The sequence below is a fragment of the Psittacula echo genome (genome assembly GCF_963264785.1).
Source record: "Psittacula echo genome assembly, chromosome: 1".
Classification (NCBI taxonomy): Eukaryota; Metazoa; Chordata; class Aves; order Psittaciformes; family Psittacidae; genus Psittacula; species Psittacula echo.
Window position 1 is genome coordinate 139349231 of NC_137735.1, and position 26263 is coordinate 139375493.

The 26263-nt window shown below is 34.9% G+C and overlaps 1 protein-coding gene across 3 annotated transcripts in view; it reads left to right on the forward strand.

The window, feature by feature from the left end:
- Positions 1–26263, forward strand: part of TBC1D22A (TBC1 domain family member 22A) — a gene marked incomplete at its 3' end in the record, with an annotated part of 183757 nt that overhangs the window by 144646 nt on the left and 12848 nt on the right. For all 3 annotated transcript variants that reach the window (XM_080632788.1, XM_080632789.1, XM_080632790.1), the window contains one exon: positions 7906–8001. In XM_080632788.1, the coding sequence (XP_080488914.1) occupies positions 7906–8001 (96 nt within the window). The remainder of the gene's footprint in view (positions 1–7905; positions 8002–26263) is intronic.

Genomic DNA, 26263 nt, shown 5'->3' on the forward strand with positions numbered 1-26263 from the left:
GCCTTTGCTAAGGTCTAGCAAGGTTCCTGTATATGAAGGTAATAGACTACCACCCATGAGGAGAAAAATAACTATAAAAGAAAACCACATTTCATACTGGATGTGAACGTACCTGTTGTGGTTTAAACTGGCAAGCAGCTAAGCACTACATGGCTGCTCACACAGTCATCCCCTGTGGGAGAGACCTGGAAAAAAGCTAAAAATTGTGGGTTGAGATAAAGACTATTTAATAGGACAAGAAAAGGAAGGGAAACCAGTAATTATAAGAGAATATACAAAACAAGTGATGCACAATGCGATTGCTCGCCATCTGCTGACCAATGCCCAGACAGTTCCTGAGCAGTGATCAGCTCCTCCCAGCCAATTCCTCCCAACTTTATTGTTCAGCATGACATCATATGGTGTGGGATATCCTTTGGGTCAGTTGGGGTCAGCTGTCCTGGCTGTGTCCCCTCCTAGCTCCCTGTGCCCCCCCAACCTGCTCAATGATGGGGTGGTGTGAGGGGTAACAAAACAACAACAAAAACATCAGTGTGTTATCAGCATTATTCTCATCCTAAATCCAAGGCAGAACACTATACCAGCTACTTGTTGAAAATTAACTGTCTCCCAGCTGAAACCAGGACAGTACATCATCAAGTGAGAATTCACTTGATATTCTGGTCATGATGAACTCTTTAAAAACTTAATGATGAGTCTTTTAAATGAACCAAACGCGAAACATTGAATTTTTTTCACCATAGCTTATTCTGGAAAAACTAGGACAAAAAGTCAAACGCACTCTTGAAGTTAGTTATTTTTCATTCCATTTGAACTGAATATATTAGCAAGTGAAGAGGACCGTAATTTAAGCTCTGTTCCCAAAATGCAAGCTAATGTGGAAATTTTATGAAAGATGCTTCTTAAAACTAAATGATTAGTGGGAGACTGGGTAAATCAAGTAAATAATAATTAACATCATCCATTTATATTTTATATTGATTAATAATCTTATCATGAATTTTGCAGGCCACATGGAGCATTCTAACAGTGCAAGACATTGATCCCCAAAAAAATTTCAGCAATGGTCAGTGTTCCTCGTGGCTGGAATTTCATGGCAGAGGTTTATATCTCAGGTCCATTACAGATTTTAAAGTGCTATGAAATGTATTTTGATCAGATTTGCTTTTAATGCAAAGGTCAAACCAATCCTAAATTTTCGTATTAACTGATGAATGTTTGCATTAGAAACAGCTACTTAACAGGCCACCTGCAGTAAGGTGGTTTTTTGCTTGTTTTTTGGGTTTTTCTTAAGAATAAATAATCCAACTTAGTTGCTGTGTTTATTATCAGATTAGATTCAGTTTAGACAAGTGCTGTTACGTTGATCGCTTCTTGCTTTTAGGATTGTCCCTTTGGGAATAGTCATGGTGAAACAGAGGCAATGACAGAAGGCAATCCAAAATGTGCTAACTCACCAAAAATAAAGATTTTTAATAGGTATTTTTATCTACAATTGTAAAATACTTTTAAATGTGTCATGACTAAAATTTGATATTTTAGCACCACAGAATAATCAAAATTTCATTATATAAGTGACTAGAACTGATAGACAAATGAAGATTATGATCCTACATGAGTTGGTAGGCTGCTGTATACCATGAAGATAGTTGTAGTCCTTGCAGTATTCCAAGATATTTTAGAATGAAGAGATTTGGTGTCATCATGAGAACATATGAGAGTGTTCTCTAAACTTAATATTATTTCATCATTAGTAAATATGACATTTTAAGAAAATGTTGTCATTACTTTTGTAGTGAGAAATCACACCTTGCAAAGTTTTAAGAGCCAGTCAATATATGCACCAGGTGGATGTAGCCTGTTGAGCTCGCTGAAAACGGTAGAGAATGTTCTTCACTAAAGGTTATTAAAGAAACATCATGGCTGTGAAATTAATGGATGATAACTGTCCAGAGATTAAAAAAGTATGGTAGGAATAAGCAGGCAGGTTTCAAAATTAAAGGAAATCACATGTAATTCTTTTAAAATCTGTGAGGAGGCATTAGCTGTTTCTCCTGAAGTGATTTGGAACAGAAAGCAGGAGGGAGACAACAAAGTTTGCTGACAACACCATCCTATGGAGAGTGGTAAAGTGACAGCAAGGAGTTGTAGGGCTTCATGTTGCTGTAAACAACCAGGCAGTAAATAACAGGTGAAATTCCATGTGGACAAATATTGTGATAAAAAGTGATATTGTGTGTGTGTTTGGCACAATCCTAAATTTACTGGTGTAACTGCAGGCTTCAGGTTAGCTTTCTGCACTCCAGCGCAAGAGGAAAGTAGAAGCTCAGTAGCAGTCCAAAAAGAAAAAAAAAAAAAATCAAAATCTAGGAATTATTGGAAAAGGGGAACAAAATATTATGCAGCTATGATAATTATGGTCTTTTTGCATTTTATATGCTGTATACAATGCCAACCTTATTTCAAAATCAGAAAAGTACACAAAAAGATGCTTAAGAAGGCTGAGCAAAGATGGTGGAGCTGGTATATGAGGAATGGTGGAATAGATCAGAAAAAAATCTAGTCTGTAAAATAGAAGGAAAGATGAATGGACTGAAGAAGGTGAATAGGAAGTGATTATTATTACTCTCTTTCAATGTGATTACTGAGCAGCTTTGCATGAAGCTAGTAGGTGCTGGGTTTAAAACAGCTGGTTTAAAACAGACATGCTATAGAGCATGCACTTGCCTTGTGGAATTCTTTACTACAGGACTTTATGATTACCAAAAAAGCTTACAGTTGCAAAAAGCTTTGGGCCTATTAGTAAAGAAAATAGATGTATTCTACTGCTTGTGTAAGGACATTTTTAAACATGAGATCATTGAAAGTTGACAGGATATTCTGGGGAGGTACTGCTATATGCTTGCACTCTTACAGTCTTTTAGTCATCTTAGATCAAAGCTGCTGGTCATTGCTGTTGGAAGATAGCTACCCTGATGGATTGCTCCATAGTGTGCTTGTGCTCTGTTTCTTCTCAGACTGGAACTCTGAGCCACGGTTTTGACAGTGGATTGAGTCTGTGCCTAGGAAGTCAGAGTGCCTGGCTAATAGAAAAGGCAAATCATGGAGGAGTAGCCAACACATTCCACATTCCATAATGATCCTGCACTGGCTTTTTTTTCTGCCATAGATTGCTTAGATAATGTTGGAAAAAATACTTAAATCTTTTTACAGCTAAGCTATCTTCTCTTTGTATTGTAATAAAAACAGAGTTGCTTAAAGTTGCTTTATTCACCTATAAAGAAGTCCTTGTGTCTGAGCCATTATTTGCATGTGAAATGTGGTGGTTTAATACCTAACCTTGGCACAATTTCATAGTTTTAATCATTCTGGGTACTTAAAAAATAATCATGCATTTTATTTACTCTATCAACAAATATAATACCATGAGATATTATTCTCCTTAAATGCTGAAGTATCCAGGGTATGTGAGGCAGGTTAGACTAGACAATAATCCATCTAGTCATACAGCAAAATTTGCATTCTTTCAGTGACTGTCTAATTCAAAAAGTTTGGGAAGTGTAGTATATAGAATGCCTTTCATTTCAGCTACAGAGGAGATCTAGCATTTGCAGGGCAATGAGATATTTGTGATGTTAACAATCTAAATGATTTTTATAGATAATGACAGATGGTTCTTAGATAATGTGCTCTGAGTCGTTTGTAATATGTTCAGAATAAGTCTTCTGGAAGGTTGTACATCTGTCTTGAGATCTTTTGCTAAAATATTTAAATCAAGGTCATTGTTTATATTTGATTTTAAATAGCTTTTAGCTGGTAGTCTGCATTTCTTTACATTTAGAGATCAAACTGTTTGCAACTTCAAAAGCTACAAATGGAAAGGTATAATAGGTAGCAGGTGTTAGAAAAGGCAATTATGCATTAGCTGTTTTACTCAATTTCTAAAACTGTCTAAAACTATCCATTGGAAATACTTTGTAGCCTAGACTTATCTCTGAAGCACGATGAATTCTTAAATCTTTAGGGGGTTATGTATTTTTTCTCTAATGAATTGCATATTTAAGCCTATTTGGTTTCATTTAAAAGAGCTGAGGAAAATTGTATTGGGAAAAAAAAAAGGTTGAACAGAAAAATACCAAGAAAAAGTATGGGTTGTTACATACTTGCAGATATTTTTTCTGCAATTCCTCAAAATATTCTCAATTTGCAATGTTGCAGTTCTGGGCTTTTTTTATTTTAATTTTAATTTTTTTTTTTTAAGCTGGTTATCTTGACTTTCTGGCTATGAAAGAATTTTCTTTATTATGTGATAATAGAATGAATTCCTGGGCGTAAAATCAGAATCTTAGGTTAATATCAGAAGAATGAACACTCTGATGATCTAATTTGACTGCCTATGTAACACTGTTAAGAGAGATCAAAATATACAATTTTGCCAACAGTTACTGCAAATTGACTTTTAAAATGAAAATGCTGCTTTAATACAGATTTCTTTAATCCTGCTTCCTTCTCTCCCGTGCTTGTAAAGGATTTGTATGATGTTGGAGGAATGAGGAGAAGAAAGGAAGATCAGTATGTATTAATATCAAACCAAGTTCCTTTCAGTTCATCATGTCATAGAATGGTTTGGGTTGGAAGGAACCTTAAAGCTCATGCAGTTCCAACCCCACTGCCATTGCAGGGACACCTTCCACCACACCAGGTTGATCCAAGCCCCAGCCAACGTAGCCTTGAACACTGCCAGGATGGGGCAGCCACAGCTTCTTTGGGAAATCTGTTCCAGTGTCTCACCACCCTCACCATGAAGAGTTCCTTCCTTATATCTAACTTAAATCTACCCTCTTTCCTGCTTATGTAATGTAATTAAAGAAATGTAATAATCCAATACATAAAGTATCCTGATCAATAATTAATATTTTTAATGAAATTTTAATCCTTATAGACTATTCAATCTTTCTGCTTCTTCATCTGCAAAAATAATCTTCCTCTTTCTTAACCTGTATTAACTGCCAGCAGTATTTCTGTACTTTTCCTCCATCTTATAGCTATCATTTTCTTTCTTCCCTGTTTCCCTGTTTGATTTCAAATTCTCAGGCTGCTGCCATGCTCTTCAGCTCCCCATTCTTTGAAGTGGAGCTAAACACAGTTCAAAATTCATCAGGTAGCAGTGAACTGAGCTAGTTCTCACTATGCCAGAAAGTCTTCACCGTGACAGCACATCCTTCAAAGGTGGCTTCTGGAAAATGTGTTAATGTTTTCTTGTACAGACTGTTGACATGTTAAAAGCGAGAAATTGGTTGCAGTTCAGTGCTGAGAAAAAGTAGACCACAAATACTGTTTCTATACTTAATTTAAAACAAAATCAAATATTTTTTCTCATTTTAGAGATTAACGTTCTATCAAATTAAAGTATTATCAAAGACTGAATTTTTAAGATACTGCATATTCTGTAAATTTATTTATACAGTAAAGTAGGAAGAGGGTTGTTTTCTTAGAATTGGCTTTCTGTATTTTTTAGAGTTGTGTTTGGTTATTTAAATGTTCCACAATAGTAGCTGATATGATAAATGATAACAGCACTTTGCTTACAAGTGTGTCCTCTTGAGATACCATTTCATGCTTTTATATACATTAGCTTTCCACCCCAAGAGAAATGCCAACACTAAACTAAAAGACATGGATTTTTCAGGAGGATTGTAGCGAGTACATGATTCTGTAAAAGTCTAATATTGTAAGTTGGACTTCAGTCTGTTTTTTCTGATTAAGACAACCTCTAGAGAGAAGTCTAGTTAAAATTACCATATGCTTTGTCTGTCCTGGGATTTTACAATGTTATTCAAGTTGTGTTATTCAAGTACAGTGTTTTCCTAGGTAGGAAAAATATCACAGGATTTTTGTTGTGATTTAAGCCCAGCTTGTAGCTTAGAACCACACAGCCATTCGCTCACTCTCCTTTTTCCACCTGCCCTCTGGGTGCGATGGGGAGGAAAATCAAAAGAATGCAAACCCCACAGGTTGCCATAATAACAGTCCAATAAATAAAGTATTATACAAAACCACTACTACTACCACCAATAATAATAATAATGATAAGGGAAATAACAAGGGTAGAGAATATAAAACTAAAAAGGGAAAGGAAAAAACCCCAATAAACCCAAGTGATGCACAATGCAATTGCTCACCACCTGCCAACCAATACCCAGCCCGACCTGAGCAGCAATCTGCCCCTTCCAGGTGACTTCCCCCAGTTTATATACTGAGCATGACGTGCTGTGGTATGGGATAACCCTTTGGCTAATTTGGTTCAGGCGTCCTGTCTCTGCTTCCTCCTGCCTTCTTGTGCCTCTCCTCACTGGCAGAGCATGAGATTGAGAAGTCCTTGATCAGGTTAAGCATTACTTAGCAACAACAAAAAACAGCGGTGTGTTATCAGCATTGTTCTCAGACTAAAGTCGAAAACACAGCACTGCACCAGCTACTAAGAGGGAGAAAAATAACTGCTGCAGCTGAACCGAGGACAATTCTATAATCAGAATCTTCCTTTTCTACTTCCAGAATTAACTAATTTCTGTTTTCAGTTCCAACATTTTTAAAAGTAAAACTCCTCTGCAAATAATTGGCATTATCTCTTTTCTTGATTCTTACTAGTTTGGTGGACAAGATGATCTTTTGTTTCTGTAGCTGCTACCATGGTATTTGTATCAACCCCTTGTAATATACTGTGTACTTCCATCAGTCAAGGGTATGGGAGAAGGAAAAGTAGTAGTAGGAGAATATTTTTCCTTCTCCACTTGTGATAACAGCGAGGTTACTCTATTGCAGTGTCTTATGTGGTTATTTTAAATCCCATGCTCTTCTGGGTAAACAGCAATAAAATAGATATTTTCTCATGTTATGTTTTAATAAGAAGTGTTTCAGTTCATTTTACTTGAACAGAACACAATGTTTTTCTAAAAAGTAAACTTCAATTTTGAAATGACCAATTGAGAAATAGGAAAACAAATCTGCTATACTTTCAAAGCACTGCAATTTGATATTAAAAAATATTTAGATATCAGCATTTAAGTATCCCTACATTTGTCAGATTATGTAGCTTAATTTTGTAATTATTATTTTTAAATGTTATTTTAATTAGATTTTACATAGCTTTCGTTCACAGTCATCACATTGATAATTAAATATCATAATTATTTTTTCAGTTCTCAGTGGTGTAGAAAATAAAATCTAAGATTAATTTAGTAAGACTGGAAAACTTAGTGAGGTCTTTTAAAAATAGGATCGCAGATTTTTCTAAACTCTTAGGTATACTTATAAAGTCTTAATTTCTGGGCGGAGTTTTATAAAGTGACAGAATCTGCTGACTTGAACTGGAACAGAAACTTGCAGATCTGAATACGAATCTGAGTTGTAAATGTTTTATGTTACAATTAGTAGATTTTTTCCTTTACTAAAACCCTTTAGTTCAGTCAGTTATGTATTTTTAAAATGCTTAATAAGTTCCGATAGCAAAATTTATAATGGAAAACCTAGTAGTAGTAAGAGTTTGCTCTTAATAATGGAGATAAAGCATATGCTCACACCGCAATGTTAAGCTAGACAATACTGTATTTCATGCCAGGTGTAAGTTAACGGATAACATCAGAAATGGAAAACACATCTGGAAAGAATGAATTTAAATGTAAGAAACTGATGCACACCTCACCTTAATTTTTTTTACAGACAATAGCTATGAATAGGTTTGGCATAGGTGAAATGCAAACATGTTTATGATACAGAGAGAGATTTGACTGACATTTGTAGTTAGAAGTGAATGTCATAAAAATACATAAAAATATACTTGGGGTATATGGTGATCAAAAGTAAGTTTTATGTATTGAAAGAATGATATATTTTTATCTTTTCTAGTCTGAACCAGAGGGTTTTTCTCACTTCCACTTGTATGTCTGTGCTGCCTTCCTTGTCAGGTGGAGGAAAGAGATCCTGGAAGAGAAAGATTTTCAAGTAAGTGAAGGGGATATTTTTCAAGCACATGGTGGTATTTATTAAATTTAGCTTCCTAGTGTTACTTGGAGATGGATTTATGACAAAATACCAGCAGTTGCAGCAAGACTGACGGTATCTGTTAGAGTTGCTCCAGAACTGTTAGACCTGAAGTGATGGCAGGAGATGCATTTTCTTTGTTTGCTCTGGAGAAAAAAATGCTGTTTTAACTGAGAGGAGCTTTGAGAAGATGATTTCTGAAGATGCTGTTGCAAGCAGAGCCTTGATATTTCACAAAGAGATTTTCTGATAAGGTAATTGGATCTTTTTTATGTATTTATAGTGTTTCATCTGTATAAATAACAGCACACTCTTAACAACGTGATTTTCATTCTTTCAAAAAAACCTAGGGAAGCGGTCTTTTAAAATAAGGAGCCTGTTTTTCAGTAGGAAATAAAAGGATTGTAAGAGTATTCACTTCAGGTCCCTACATTTCAAAATCTTACATTTTTTTCAGCAAAGAGCATATCAGGGAATTGTTTGGAATGGAATTTGAATATGCAAATAATTTGCATATGCCTGTAGAAGTTCAATTATGATTGTGAACTGGTGACAGTTCACTTTCATAGAAACACTGTATATTGCATTTTACCCTATGATACGCATGCAATGCCTGAAAGGCATTTACCTCCTGCTTACAGGCTGACTGTAAGCAAACCATGCTGCAAAGCCACCACCATTGCCTGTGTCTGGGAAATAGCCTGTTACCAGCTTGTTTTCTCTCCATCTGACTGAACTCTGTTGCCTTGTACAAATGAACCATTGTATGAATTTCTGTATCACTTCAATCTATTTTATCTTTCATCATAAAATGATTTATTCAGAGCACTTTAACTGCAGTTGCCTATCTGTGCAATAAAGAAGTGCCTAAGGGCACAACTAACTATAATTTATGCTACCTGCTAACACTGTCAGATTTTCTCAATTTATGGTATTTTGTCAAAAACAACTTTAATGTTGGCAGCCATGCCTTTCAACTACAAATGTTCACAATGTTAATCCTTCCTATTAAATTTTTCTTGTTGATTTCCTGCACCAATTTCATAATTCTCCCGTTTTACAGAGTCTATTGCAAATATGTTTAAAATAAATAATAATCTGAGCTGTAGTACTATGAAGATTTGGTTTGTTCTCCTTACGTATTTTGAGATTTTTTTACTTATTTAACAATTAAGGTATTCCTTTATGGTTTAATTTCTTTATAGGCTATGGAAACTAGACTATGAAGCATATAAATCTGGAACACATTTATCAGACTGCTTTAGCTTGCTTACAACATAGAAACATAATTAGTAATTTTGAGGATCTGTAGTGCTAGTTTTATCACTGTCGGATGTTATCACTGAAAGACTTGCCCTTTTTTATTGCGTAACATGACCTTTTAGAATGACTAAACTGAAGTGCTATTAGTTCTCCAAATGATGCTTCTCTCCCACAGGCAAGAATAAAATCCATTATTCTTCTGGTTTGTTAACAGTAGTTGTAGACTATTGCGTAGTCTTCAAAGTGGTAGTACAAGCAATAGGTATTTAAACTACATTGGAAAATTGGGAAGTTCAGTTTGTGTTGTTGGGGTACTCTAATTGCATTGAATTCACATTATTGAGAAGTCATAGCTATAGTACATTTTCTGCTGCATTTTTTGTTCTGTAAACTGTATCAAGAATCATGGAAACATGCATCATCATTTCTCTTGCACATGCATATGATAGAAATAAGTCTCTTGACTTCCCACAGGTTAAGCCAGTTCTCTATTCCATGTCTTTATAAATTGCTCCTGCCTGACTACTGTAAAATACAGTACACTGGAGAATGAGGATAACTATTTCAAACTGCAGTGTCCCAAGAGAAAATATTTGATTTTAGGAAGCTGAGTGGAGGAGAAATGACAAATGCTTTTGTTTTGCTGTGAGTTTATAGTTGCTTATATTTTGTCCTGCTTAATAAAGGTATTGGTAACCTCTCTAGTAAAATTTGATCCCATTTTGAACTTTGCTATTTGATGCCATCAGCTATGTGATGCAATCCTATGTAACAAGGGCAAAAATAATTACATGCTATTTTCAGATTTTACAGGGTCAGTTTTTGATAGCAGTGAAACTATGCTGATATGTTTCCAGGTAGACATTTTAAATATTTCATGCCCATGTACAATATAAAGATTAATTCTATTGAAAAGAATGATAGTGGTTTAGTTCTAGTTAGAGCTTGTTAATCTCCCATAGTTATCACTTCTTGAGAGAGACAGTCTGCTTTACCTACATAGGATGCCTCACAAACCCAGGTGCAGAAAGCTCATTTGTGTAGCGGTGTAGCTCTAATCATACTTCAGATTAACAGTTTTTACTTGACATGTTAAGGAAACAGAGAACAGAATGGGCAGACAGTAAATGGAAGACCTTTTAACGCTGGCTTACATTTTCCTTTGTAACCCATGTGATATTTGATAGGATCAAATGGGTCATTCTTGCCTTATGACATTTCTGTTGATTGTATAAGTGTTCTGTATTAATTCGCTGATTTGATACTAGTGTCAGATTATAAAAAAGAGAAAAAGCACTAAGTTTAATATGGATACAAATACAATATTTTTTAACATGATAAAACATGTCTTGCCATGCGAATGCAACATATAAAATTAATTCAGTTTTTACTATCTAAGCTTAAGTAATTAAAGATACAAGTAATGAAGACCTTTCTATTCATCAGCATGTCTTAGACTTTGACTTACTGTCATTCATTTTCCTAACAACAGCCATTATTCTAAAATTCTTCTGAAATCTTGGGATGTGAATGGTTGATGCTAAAATATTCAAGCACGATTTTAAGCACATTTAGAATTAAAATATTAATAAAAAATGTGGCTATTGAGTTTAATGGTACCAGATATGTGAAAGATTTGTAAAGAAACAAGACTTCAGGAACTAGATTCAGCTGTCAAACTGAATGTAAGCTAATAGTAATGTTGGACTGATACTGGTTTATCTGTTAGATACTAAAGATATAGTCCAAATTTTCAGTTGAAGTCAGTCATCATTTTGTTGACATACCTGAGCTATAAAAATATATTCAATATGTTGTAGTAAGGAATTTGTCTTGCAGATTTTTACTTCATGATTCTAAGATACAAGCTTTTCTGTCTGTCTAACAGACATTTTCACCCATGCTGTCATCAACTCACATCTTTATTACTGCAATGTCCTTTTCTTTGGCTTTGACAAATGCATTTTTGCTTCATTTATATTCACCCGGACTGCAAAGAAGCTATAAAGATCACTTTTCAGTCCATCATTTTTTCTTGCTTTGCATCTCCTTTAGCTCCCTTTCCTTTATAGCACCAAGGAAAACTTAGACACTTTCTCTTCCAAGGCCTTTAATGGGCTAATGCTGACACCTTACATGTCATCTCATATTCAGTGTTGAGATGCTGACTGCCAGTATATCAGCTGGTGATGACAGCCTCATCACGCACTTAAGCTTGCAGGAAAGTACCTGTGCTATCTCCCAGATAGACTGTCTCACTTAAATGGAGCACCTAATGCAGTTACTCAGTTACTTTCTTCTAAATCTTTATGTAAGTTCTGTTTTTCTGCAATACCTAGAATAGACCTGACAGGTAGGCTTCAGTCTGTTAATAGCACTTGGCAACCACATTGTCTGGTTTTGTGTTGCTTCTTTTTACTTTTCTGTGAATTTGTTGTCTCTTGTTTTATACTAGAGCCATAAAATCTTCAGGGTAGTGACTGTCCTTTATTCTGATTTATACATTCTTTAAAATAATGATTTTGTAATTTTATTTTATAGAAATAACTAAGGAATAAGCTGTAATGCCCTCATGACTAAAATGAATGTGTGCACAACTGTTTGTCTTACTAAGATTTAGATAAGTGCTCTTGATTTTTTCCAAATGTTTAACTATGGTGAAGTATTACAAGCTAATGTTAGTTGAAATGATAGTGTGAACCATCATCTTTCTACATCATATGATCAATAAAATTTAAAGGAAATTAAGGTTGTTATTACTTACGTGAATGTTTATGCCTTGTGAAGTTGTTGCCAGCTTTATTCTTAGATTTAATCTTAGGTTTTGCATGCTTTAGTTTTAAGATGGATGCCTGCTTCAGAGGATAGTGAAACGTTTCACAGTGGAAACGTCTGAAATGAAAGTCAGCTACAGGTTGACTTTGAAGTGCATCTTCACCTCAGTGATGGAGTGAGCACTGTCAATACCTTTGGTTTGTTTTGCCTTTCCTTCCCTCTTTAATAATCACTTAATTAGAATCACCACAAGGTTAGAAGGCTCACTGCTGCCTACCACTCTTCCTAATTCCTGAGATTTAAGTCCCAGCTCACTTAAATACTTTGCCCCTTCTTTGAAATAAAATTAGAGATGGTCCAGGTTAGTATCTTCTGCTATCGGTAAGAATACACTACTGTTTTTTCAACTCTCATTTACCACATGAGCTTGCCCGTTTAGTCTTTTTCCTTATGTTTATCAGCATTTTTTAGGTGCAAAGACAATTGTTTCTACCTGTGGTCTGTTTTCTGCCCATTAGATTTATTAGATTTCAAAGTTCCTAAAGCATTATGTTATTCCATGAAATAGAGGAATAGAAATAGAAGCTCTCTTTTTCTGAGTGAACCCTTGGCATCTGAAGGTTAATGGCTTGTGTTGCTTTAGGCGTAATCTCAAATTTAAAGAAAAAAAAGAGAAAAAAAGCATATTTCTTGCAGAGGATTTCACACCTATATTAAGTGATATTAATATTCAACAAGAAAGTCTGAATTAATCAGAACAATTTCAAATCAGAGCTATTGAAAATGCTTGGGTTTCATCCCTGTTTTCTAGGAATATATAGATGATGAGCATATTGTCTCTTTATTTCATTCTTGAACATGTCTGCCAGTTATCTTCATTGAAATATAATAGACTTTATGTGCAATCAAAGACCAAGTCTGTAGCTTGCATTTATCACTCTTCAGATTGTTTCATTTATTACAAGTATATTTTTATTTCACTTTTCACATGAACTAGCATTTCTTTTAAAGTGGATTCTTGTTTGGGAGCTAAAATCACTTGAAAGAGAAGGTTTGAAAGAAAGACAAATCTGATTCTGTACACCTGCCAGAATGTGTATTTACTACAGCTACACAAGTTAAAAAATACAACTTTGCACCCTAAAAATGGGATTGGTAGATGGTTACAGAAGTGACTGAATAGGAAGGTGCTTGGAAGACAAATTCAATTCATACTGCTGTCTGCATAGGTAATAGGCTTTAGTTTAGAAAGTTTAATAATAATATCCTTCCTAGTAATTATCTACTATAGAAACGTCATATATCAGAAACATGCTTTTATACCATCTGTTTATGCTCAACTACAGTAATACAGTTTTCCTCATCTCTTGTCATCTTGTTCCTAGTTTATGATGTGAGTTTTTAAATGGTTACTTTTTCTTCATTAAAGTACTCTCTTTACTCACTTTACTCACTTTAGATGTTATGAAGCGTAACTAATAAATATATTTTTAATTTATCTTCTTGGTGTGTACTGTGCTGGAAATTTAGTTCTCATTACTACTGCAGTAAAATAAATGTTTCTCAATTTTAAAAAAAGTGGTGTTTCTGAACAGTTTAGCTTTCTGATCACAGGAGTGTTCTATGTAAGCTCTGTGATTAGAGGTTATGTGGTTCTGATCCTGTGCTCTTACTCTTCAGTATGTGGAAGCTAAAAGGGTCTTTTCTGAGAATGTACTAAAACCTGTAAAGAGTTAAGGACTGTGAACATGGAAAACTTTCTAACTTTAAAGAGCCTGGCTACTAACATTGCTGTGATTTTGCTTCCTGCTGTGAACACTTTTGGAAGACATTAATATATTGTCAGTGTTGCCAGAAATTGGAAGCTCTGCTGTTCTAGGCTTTGAACATCATAGCTAGAAATCTAAAGAAGTTGCTCCTTAATCTCTGAGTACAAGTAGTAGACAACTGGGAGTTAGCACTGTTGAATCATAGAATAGTTAGGGTCTTAAAGGACCTTAAGATCATCTAGTTCCAACTCCCCTGCCATGGGCAGGGACACCAGACACTAGACCATGTCAACCAAGGCTCTGTCCAATCTGGACTTGAACACTGCCAGAGATGGGGTATTTACCAATTCTTTGGGCAACCTGTTCCAGAAGAGCCAACTTACATTACTAAAATCACTGGTATTATTTTTGCATGTTTACTATTCTAAAAATATTTCCAAGAAGGTATATGGTAAGTTATAATTCCAAATACTCTGTTTTTAACTCCATGTAAATGTTCATGCCATTTGAAAAAAAATCCATTTAGACAGTGTTTTTCTTCAGTTAGTTCCAATTTAAGTTACTAATTTGAATGGTTTGCTTTTCTGATAGGAAATATGTTGCAGTTTTAGATGATGCATCAAATTAAAAAGTTCAAATGTGAACACTCAAAGTGCAGTTCTGTGCATGGATTTCATGTGCAATATACAGCAGTTCATTAACTTCTACCAATTCTTTCATGCAGAACAAGATCTTTGACAACAGAGTTAGTGTATTTGACAGCTGAGGTCGGAGTACCATATATTAGTAGAACCGAGTTGTAACTCTGGTGTTTTTCTGTGTTCTTCAAAAAGAACAAAGCAACTATATGACAAAATGAGCAGTAATTTGTATTTGCTAAATCAATTATATGTGACATTAGCTAATATTTGTCTTCCTTATTTTTCAAATATTAATCTGTTAGGTAACAAAAGAAATATGTTAGCCAGGTGCAATAGTTCAGTACAAATATCATTTGTAGATATGATTCATGTTACAGAGACCAGTTAGATTGAAAATGGGTTACATTATTTAGTTAGGCTTAAGCTTTAATAAAGCCAATCCTGTGAGCCATGTCTAAATTAGAAATAAAGTCACTTTAAATTACATTTGTAGTCAGTGGAAAGATGTAAGTGTGAATCAGTCAGTTCTGATCTCAGCCTACCCTCTGCAAACATTTAATTCACTCTATTAATTACAAAGGATCATGGCATCAGCAGAAATTAGAATTAATCTATTAAATGCCTACATTTAGTGGTCTGGATATTGAATATGCTTTGAAGAATTCCTCGGAGGTTTGAATGTCCCTTTGCAAGCCCAAATATCATTTCCTGTACTGACCGTCACCAGAGACATCATCAGTAGGAGGAGGGTGGGAAGCTCTTAAGCATCCAGGAGCAAATCCGGTGGAGGCTGCTGAATAGAGGGAAAGAGCTGTTGAACATAAATCCACTTGTAAAACCTGCTGTTGGGTGAAGAAAAACTGTGGGACATAACGTTTATATAATTCATACTGCTTGCAAGATACCTTTAAATTCTGAATGTTTTCATGGGCAAGAAAAGGCATACATTTCTTTGTATTATTCTGGGCACTTGACTATGAGAGAGTACCAAACCGTCCCCATTTGTGTGCAGCTCTATTTTTTTAATTATTATTATTAATAGTATTTTTATTAAATTATTATTATTTGAGTTTAAGGAATTTGTTAATATAGCTTTGAATACAATATGGTTTTGGTAGAAAACACATCCATGTGGTTGTAATATGAACATGATTTTCAAATGTGCAAACTATAAGATGCCTAGTTTCTACTTCTGAACATGCTAATTGTAACTCTTCTTTAGTAATCAGTTTTATCTCTTTACTGTAACTGAGTGAACCCTAGAGTGTGAGTTTACTTCTAGTTATTCTGTAAAATCATACTATGTGTTCTGTATACTCTCACCAATAATTGATTTAATATATTTTATTGATTTGTTTTAAACCTTCCCATTTCTACCCATTTTGTATAGTCACTAATTAGCAGGGCAGACTAAGAAAGGATATTACTAAGAAATCACTTGCCCCCTGATTTACTGTAAGTCTCTTCAGAATCAAAGGCTCTTGAAGAAGGAAATATTAAGGATTACAAAAAAACAGAGGTGTGGAGAGTTACCTGAATGTAGAATTTTAGAGGTCATTCCAGTAATAATGGTATAGTAATAATTTCTTTCTTAGACTCTGGGTACTGTAAAAATTGGAGAATCCTAACACTTTAATCTGGTAAAGGTGATTACCTAGTGTTACATATCTGCAAAGTTCTTCAGTTTATCAAAATCTTCTTTTTGCTTTACTTGAAAATTGTGTATTTCGAATGTGATTAGATTGATCTCATTAACTTTACAGTGTCACTGGTCAGCTTTTTGCTATTTGCCTCATGAATTCTCATTTTTAATGGAAATTGCTTGGTGAAATTAGCCCTAGATAAAGCATTTTTCTGTATTGTTTTTATTAATGTTGTTGGTTTAGTTTCAGGAAAATGTTTGTATGGTTTTACCTCCCTTACTTGATTGTTTTTGTTGAAGTTGTCCTTGCAGAATGAACTGACACCCTATAAATAGGCCCAGATGTAGCAACAAAAATTAGTAGCAAATGTGACTTTTGGAGTGCATGAGACTGGCCTGGACTAAGTGCAGTGTAGTCTTTGTTGTCTTAAAGGAGGTTTCTTTATAAACAGTTTTATAGAAACTCTAAGTTTGGAGTACTTATACTGTGATGAGTTCCTAGAGCATTCATGCATAAGATATTTAATGATGGATAATATTTGTCTGAGGTGAAGAGCAGTACTTGTATTGTTTTACTTTATTTTCCAAGTCTGTATATTCTGAAAATCTAGAAAGGACAAAATGTTGCTGTAGTTACCTGATGCTGGATTTCATAGCATATTGTGCTGCTGTTGTTGAAGTAAACCACAAATCAGAAGTGATGCAAGTGTCGTGCACTGGACCTATGGCAATCATAAAATGATTCCTCCAGTTACTTTATCAGTATTTATAGTGAGAAACTGTAAGTTGCTGTCTTGGTCACTGTATCTAACTTTAATCTATGCTAAATTATACTTCTCAATAAAAGGCTCAGCAGTGATTGCAAAAAAGTAAGATGAAATTCTATAAAAGCAATTTTACCACAGTGTAATATATACTGCATGTGACTTATTGTCAGGGAACTGTTTGAGATCAGATAATAATGTTACAGTGCTGTTTCTAATCTGGGTTGTTTTATTGTTAGCTGTTTTTTTTTTAAACACAACTGTAAATGTATTGTTACAATGGTGGCACCCATATGAATTTTATGTTTTCCACAATATCAGGTTATAACTCAGGGTGATAGGTTTTTAAAAGAAACCTTAAGCTGATAAAGATTTTTGCACAATAGAGGGTCTACACTTCTGTTATGTTGAGCTACAGAACATACAGGGCAAAATGCTACAACAAATATGTAGAGTTCATAAAAACACATACCATTACTACTACTAGTGTGCAAGCAGCATGGTGAAATGTTTGAAAATGTAACATTGTCCTAGAATGCGTAAATCAGTAGCTGAATCAGAATCAAGTTGGTAGATAGTCATATACAAAGAGAAAGAAAAAAAGCTGTTTGGGGACAGAGGACTCTTGACAGTCTCTAACAAATTTTGTCATTTTGTCCATAAGTTTACTAAAATACCTTTTACCTTTTTTAAAAAGTTTTTAAACTTTTGAAATTATGGGTTTGGCACAGTTTTGTGATTACATTTAAGTGAGAAGCTGGAATGGTTAAGTGGTTCTAATTGCAGCTAAAAATCTCATTGTATGTCATAATCGAAATAGAAGTCTATTTTGCTTATTCTAGAAAAAAGAATGAGATTAAAAGAATGTGCATAAAATACAATGGGTATGAAGAATATAATTTGTCTAAGATGCAAGAGTAAGGACTATATTTTGTGCACTTATCCAGAAAGTAGTCCTTAATAATCCTTCAAGTCTTTGCATGGCTTTAAGTGAACCAGAATAATAATTCAGTTTTGGCTTCAGCTGAGTTATTTGACAAATTCTACTCACCACTTTTAGTAAATGCTACTCTTGAGGGGTTAAACTGTGCATGGGGAGAAAACCTCATATTTTGGGTTTGTCCTCAGGGATCTGGAGACACGCTGTTGTGACATAAATAGAGTAATACTTCTCTTCAAAACATATTCACTTGGGCGCATTAAGAATCAATAAAATACATGTTCAGTAAATAGATGTCGTGGTTTAAGCCCAGGCCGTAAATTAGAACCACGCAGTCTACTTCTCCCCCCCTTTTCTTCTCCCCGCTCCTGGAGGGATGGGGAGGAGAATTGAAAGAATGCAACTCCCAGAGGTTGAGATAAGAACAGTCCAGTAACTAAGGTATAACACAAATCACTACTGCTACCACCAATAATAATAATGATAAAGGAAATAACAAGGGAAGAGAATACAACACCTCACCACCCGCTGACCGATAACTCACCCCCACCCAGCATCGAACTAACCCTTCCGGGTAACTCCCAGTTATCTCCTGGGCATGATGTGCTATGGTATGGAATACCTCTTTGGCTAGTTTGGGTCAGGTGTCCTGTCTCTGCTTCCTCCCGGCTTCTCCTCCTCCCTGGAAGAGCATGAGACTCACAAAGTCCTTGGTCAGGCTAAACATTTGAGCAGTAACTAAAACCATCGGTGTTATCAGTGCTGTTCCCAGGCCGAAAGTCAAAAACACAGCGCTACACCAGCTACTAAGAAGGAGAAAAATGACTGCTACTGCTGAAACCAGGACCATAGGCTTCAAAGCCAAAACTGTTTTGCAAATATGATTAGCAATTCAAGTATAATTTGCAAAGTGTTATACCAAGAGGTGAAGGTTTTACTTTCCATTTTATAGTTGAGACTAGCACATGTTATTGTTAATACTGCATAATAAGATCCTGGGATAAAATGAGATGAAAAAGCTGAGCTGAGTTTTTTACATCCGTGTTCTGGTATTCATTTTTGAAAAAGTGCTGTTTCATTCTGGATATGCTGTTCTTAGCTGATCTTAAGTAAGTACCAAAACCAGACAAGACTTTCTACCAACAGAAAATGAAATTACAACCAGGAATTTTAGGACTGGCAAAACTTCAAAGGTATCAAATTTCCATGTTAAAAAAAGACAAATAAACAAAAAAACCCCAAAAAAACAACCCAACAAACCCCAGCCAAAATCATCCAAAGCAGAAAAGGTTGTCTGTGCTATCTGTTTGGTAAAAAAAAAACCAACACAAAATCCTGTGCTTTTTATATATGTTAATCTATAAATCTTCCAACGATGTTGTCCATTGAAACAGCACATAATGTGTAACTTTGCATGACGTTTGAATTATCACCTTTTAAAAGAGCAGTACACTTGGAACTGGAAGGGGTTTTTGTTTCTTGCAAATTCCATTGGATGTTCTTATCAGTTCAGATTTCATTTTTGCTACATTACAGTTGTGCTGTATCTTGAATTTTTTCATCATAATTATTTCTTTCTCAGTGGAAATATTGAGTTTGTCTTAATTGCAGAATTATCATATTTTCTCTTCAGTAAAGTTGCCTGTCGTAACAGTTTGAGCCTTAGGATAAAGATATCTACATAATAGAGGACATTTACTGTAGAAAAGCAATGCCAGACTATCAGTGAGTCAACAAATTATACTGAAACTAATTCAGCTATAAGTGATGTGGTGAATACCGATGGAACTGAGGAAGTTGACCAAGATAAAATTAGTAATGATGGAAACATGAAATGAGAAAGTGTTTTAACATTTAGCTTGTAATGCCCATTTCTACAGACTTACGGGGAGAGAATCAGAAATAGAATAAATGTAGATTTAACTGATCTAAAAATATCTTAAGTAATTCAATGGATATCATAAAACTGAAGAGGTTGGAAAATATCCCAGTTTCTTTCAGAGTGACTGAAGTCCAGATATTCAGCAAAGAAACCCAGTATCCAAATTATACTTTCTAATGAAATGAATGAATTTATTTGAAGATTTGATCAAAATTAGAAAATGAAATAAAGTTTTTGATCTTCAGATGATCAATGCACAGTGTTGTTTACTGGTCAGAATAAAGACCAATTAAAAAGTGAGATCTGATCTCTGATTTTAATTCGTAGTATTTTTATTGGCAAATCTCTTAAGTTTCAGTTCTGTTTTGAAAGGTGACCACATATTCATGACACCTTTTTATTCAAATGATTGCATATAGCCAATCATTACTTTCACAGAAGATGTCTCTGACTCAGAATATCTAAGAACTCAGTTGTATTCTGTGCTTTCTCATTACTGACATCACTTACTCCAGTGAAAACCTACTGAAGAGCATAAGGGTTTCCAAAGATATCCATAGTACCTTACACTGAACACAATGTTTCTTCCATCTCTTAACTAGCTTTTATCTGTGAAACCTAAAGTGCAAGAAAAATTTTAAAACCTCAGTCCATAGTGGTTTGACTTGCTTTCATTAGGTATGTTTTAATCTACAGCTGGCTACTAAAATTCACTCGTGCTGGGAATGTCAGAGATCTTCCTGCTAGCTCACTGCCCAGTCCTTTAATAGAAATGATAAAATTTAGTGAAAAAATAAGATTTACATTACGTGCATGAATTTCACACAGATACCTACCTAAAGGATGCATGTTTCAGTTTGTTTTGAAGAAAAGCAGTGGCAATATGATAAAGCATTCCACATTACTGCTATATTCACTTGTATATTTTGGCAATATTGCTGGAATTTATTCTAATTTTTGTAGTAATTTTTCATAGTGTATGGTAAGAGCATTTTTACCACACGTGCAAGGAAGGGAGGGGAGAAGGGACAGTCTGATTGTCAAAATAATTGAAAGAGCAGCTGCTACTTACTCAGTAACTAAAAGTAGCAGTAGCTGTGTGTCTGAACTGCAGATGTGTCAAGTTTGCAGCTGTTGCTCCCATGAGCTTTAATGTATTTTATTTCTTGGCCCATACCCTCTGAATTAAAAGCATAATCATACCCAAGTTAAGGATTTTGATGTTGTGCTGTAAGTCAAGTTGGGTGCTATACTAAGATGTACCAGTTTAAAATGGCTTATACTTTTAACTTTCTTTAGTCTTTCAAGTTACATGTTATAGCATCTATGTCTTACATAGATGACATCTATGACTATTTTCTTTAGAAATGTTTCCCTCCACCCATTTGACATCAGATCAGGTATTAAAATCCAGAGGCTTCCAAGTTTTGGCTTTTCAGATAAAATCTTGTCAGTAATCCAGAGGGTGAAATTATAGAAGGGAATGATTAATTATCTTTTCCTGCTCTTCAGGTCTTAGGAATCTTTTCAAATCATTTGATTATAGTTGATAAATAGAGTTGCTGGTGATAAACTGTAATAAGCACAGGAAAAATCTAATGCACAGAATTCCTGAAGATAGAAAGAACACACATAGCGAAATATAGACTTTTTGTATCAAAAAACCCGTAAGAACTCGTTACAGTCTCAACTTTAAATGCTGTCTTCATGTCATTAACAGCTAAATCTGTCATTTGGCAAAACATGCCTGTGTGTTTGTGTAATTATTGAAACACAAAGTTGTGTTTCAGTGGTTATACAAATAATCTGAAACTTGTAATGCTTCTTTATCACTAGAATTAATTTCACCTGATGTACAGACTTTATACATTTTAATGAAGGCAAACAAGTGTTGTTTCTTCTTGACATGTAGTTCATCATCTACTCTGGCTCTGACCATAATGAAGTCTCCCATCATAAAGCAGTGTGAGAACAGCATAAATATAATGTAATAACAGCATGATTTAACAGCATGAATCAGCAGTGGACTATTGTGGCTTTCCAAATCTGTACTGCAACTTCGCTATCTCAACAGAATGTTAGAAAGTAAATGAGGTAGCATTAGGGTTGGAGTGGTTCCAGCTGTCATAAGTAGACTGACTTCATGCTTTGCTGGGGCCGCAAGGATGCTATTTCAGCCTTCAGTCCTATTTCAGTCTTGCTGAACATGCTATCATTTCCCTTGTGGCAGCATGACCACTCACCAATAAGTGATACAGCATAGGTCATGAATGTGAAACTGTAATGAAAAAATGTGTTATTTTATTGCATTTATTTATGTTTTCTTTACAGAAAAGAATCTGCTCCAGTTAAAATTATTTTGGATATTTTTAGCTGTTTGGATGGTCTTAGGTATTTATTTTTGCTTCCATGAAGATTTTAAATACTGAGTTATACTTTTTGTTAATGGATCTACCACTTAAAGCTTATCAGAACTCTTCTCAGTGATGGGTTTATTATCTTCATGTGTAGGCATCATTGAACGCATGAGAGTGCTCTCCAAAGGCTTTTCCTGATTTTCAGGAAGACTGCAAATACGAAAGCTCCAAGATATCAGAGGATAATACTGTAAAGACATTGCAGTTTTCTTGTGACCATGGTGTGTCCAGCTAACAATAATAATAAGAATTATTAATATTTGTGCAGAAATAGCTTTGTCTTTATTTTCCTTTATGAATTTTAATGGCAAGATTATAACATATAAGTTCTTCCTGTATCTGTGACAATTTTTATCTATCTCAGAAGACTGTGAGAAGAAAGTAATATTGTTATGTTGTTAAAGATAATAAAGATATGATTTTAATTATAAGTATTAAATTCTATCAGCTTTACTAAAGCATCATTTTTCTCATAATTATTGTTTATCTAATTACAGATCCAATTTTCTTACTAGCAATTAAGAAGAACATACGACTAATTTTTTTCCCCCAGTGTCATTCTTGACAGCTTCATTTCTATCTTTATTCCTGGAAAGTGAACCTGCATTATGTAACAGACAAGACAATGAAACTTGATTTCATTCTTTGGTGATATATATTTGTTTGATAGATGCAATTTTTCATAAGCAAATAGACAAAGAATATATTACAGGGATCATACTAACACATACTGTGACATCCTACCAGGACGACTAAAAAGATGTTTTTAGCTAATCATGTTCAAGAGGCAATTTGTCCAATGAACTTCTGTGGGAGTCAGTAGTTGGCATGACGCTAGTCAGCATTTCCACTAATGAAACAGCAGATAATAATAATCTGTGGGTGATACAGATTTACCATTCTGACCAAGTGAGGAGAACACAGCAGTTACATAAACCAATCTTGAATCACTCATTCACGTGACCTCTTCAGGCAAGCTGTGTGTTGATACAGCCAAATGACAAATTTTTTGCAAATACAGGTTAGGTAGAATAGGTCATGTCTCTGGAGTGAGAGATTGTAGCCTGGATTGCATGGCTTCTGAAATGATCCGGGGGGGAATTGCTAACAGCTCTCTCAGTGTGAGCTAACAGAACGATGCTGTGGCACTTGGGAGTAATTACATCCTTAAACCAGAGAACATAACAGCTTGTTTTGCCTTTCGGTGGGGGGAGGGTTTGATAATACTGCATCCAGTTCTGATATCTGCAGTCAAAGACATAGTGAGGGCTTAGAAAGGATGGCTGAAGTGTTCAAAATGTTTAATTTGTCAAAAAGAAAACCAATGGATGTATTGATTAATATATGAGAGTACAGATTTGAAATGGCAGTTGTCATTGCTAAAACATATGTTTTTTGCCTTCACACAATTACCTCTTAACCATTTTGATATCTAGTAATTTTTAGTTATATTTACTAAGAAGCACACAGTGTTAGAACCACATTGCTGATGTAAAATAGAAGTCTAAAATTGTGGATCTCCATAAAGCCTAGTTACAGAGAAAAAGCACTATTTTGTTTAAAAAAGTTTCAATAGTTGTTGAGTGATCAATGCTTTTTTCATTATTATTTTTTAATTTATTGTCACCACGTCCAATAAAATAATGAAATTCTAGAAACACATTAATTTTGTTCTGCCATTAAGTTGTGTCCTTCCTTATCTTGAAAGTCTGTAGTAACAGGAAATATGTCTGTGTTTTCTGCTCAGAGCTTTACAGCTGTAAGGATGCTGAGACCAAACTCCGTACTGGTCCATCAATGCATTTTGCAGGCTGTGAGGAACACCTTGCAGAATTGGGGTCCTCTCTAATCTGCATGCTTTGTTAAGAGTTGTGTTTGGTCTGACTCCTGCTAAAGAAAGGGAAGGATGTGATGCGGAGTGTGTATAATCTGGAGAGATTTCTTGTAAGCCTTGCTTTATGGCTTGTATTTTACAGAGATGCTGTTACTATCCAAGTTTTAAATCAAATCTTCCAAACAATGAAAATCTGATTTTATTGTCCTGTAAGCTTCCAGGGAAGCACTTTCTGATGGCTATAAAGTATTTTTCTCTCATCAACCAATGTTTGTATTTGTTTTCAGTAGATACCACAAAAAGGATCTCTGCGTTTTCTCCATTTCAATATAAAAAGGATTTTCTTGAACAAAGAAAAAAACTCTTGTTCTTCCTGAGTAATTTAAGTCACCGGCTAAACTAAATGCACTGACAGGGCTTCCATTCAGTTAGTAATTCACAGCTGTCACTGGAGATATCTCTCTACAAAGAAAACTGTTTTCTTTCCATGTTTATTTCTTCAACAGAAACTGCTGCATAAGAATGTCAATTATTGGCCTTATCAGTGTGTAACCCTGGAGAAGACTAAAATCACAGGCACCTGTACACTTGACTACCAAACTCAATCAAAACTACTGATAAGAGAACAAAGAGAAATTAAAAGCTTTTGGAGTATGAGCTGAATAATAGGATGAAGTGACATATGCCTTTCTTTGAGACAAGCAGACGGAGGAGGATTAATTTTCTTTCTTCCAATTCTGTTCTCTTCTGTGGTTTCCTAAATGCTGGTGTGTGTGGATTTTGCTGTCTTACAACAAAATTGTCTCATTGCAACTACAAGACAGTAAAAATAACAAGAATTAAAATGTGTATTGTTTTGTCATCTACTTGTAAACAAATTGGATTTAAAATTCTTCCAGAAGTGCCATTTTAGCAGATTTACTGCTGCCATCTACTCCTCGTTAGCCCTTTCAGCTGCCATCAAGAGCAAGATCTTTACACATGACAATTCATTTGCTCTCTGTAGTGTTTTTTACATTAGACATCCCTCTGCAAATATAGTAAGAGCTCTCATTTATCCTGTTCTAATTCTTTTTCTGCACAATAGCATTTGCTTGCTGTTAGCTGAGTGAATAGCAATAGTTGCATCCACTCTTCAGGAACTGATTCACTAAAGCTTTGTGTTAAATTTTTTTTTCATCACAGTTCTTAGACGTGTGCTTAGTTTCAGGTACTGGTCTGCATACAACAACAGGTTAAACAGGGACAGCTGAAATCCTTAATAGCTGTTGTTCTCTACCACATCCTCTCTTAAAGATTGCTGCCCCCGAGAAAAGATGACAGAGCATAGCAGGGCCTCTGAATTGCCAGCTCTCAGGCAAGCCTATTAAAGAGAACCAAAATTGCCACCAGGAATATACCTCTGAAAGTTATATTTCATGTAGCTGATGTCTTTATTCTCTTCTGTGAGAAAGGGCTACATCTTCCAAGCTGTGCTATAGTTTCCTCTCTTGGAGATTATTGTGATAAATACAGGAATTCCTGCCTGCTAAGGAACAGATGAGAGATGTAGTCACTGTGGGTAAATCAGCCCATCAAACACTTAGATTATATCATATAATGCACCACTGAAGTATTTTTCCATTAGAACTGTTATTGCAGTTTTGGCCAAACCCGTAAGCACTTTTTGGTCATATTCATTTATTTAAACAAAATGGCATTTTATTCACAAGGTATAGTCTTCTAGAAGGAAAAAAATTGTCAAAAGCCCACATCTCCAAAGAAAATAAATTCAGGAATAATGTTTTCCTTAAAACATATTCAGTTTATATGTGGTTTTGAGTCTTTAAGATGAGCACTTAAGACAGAGTTTTCAAAGCTTTTTTCTGAATCTCTGAAGGCACAAGGCCACAGATCTTTTCCTAATGTAATTTAAAGTTTTACAAAACCACACGGGTGTGAGAACCTCATGCCTGGGAGAAACACTGCAAACTATTATTAATACTTAGTTTATGTAATACTAGCATCTGTCACGTGCTAGAACAGCAGTTATGAAAACAGTATTTCTTCATATTGATTTTCCATGCTTTTAGTAAGACTTGTCCTTACATAGTGGAAAATTAAGGATTTTGACATGCTTGATCTGGAGCTGCTTTGCAGTTGTCAGAGTGCTCCTCTGCCAACTGCTCTGTTAGTACTGGTACTGTGACGGTGGCGACTGCTTTCAATGTGCAAACTTTTGTGAAGTTTTAGAGTATAAATTTGTTTATTTTCTTACATGTATGAACTAGGATTACCAAGAGAAGGTATTCATGGC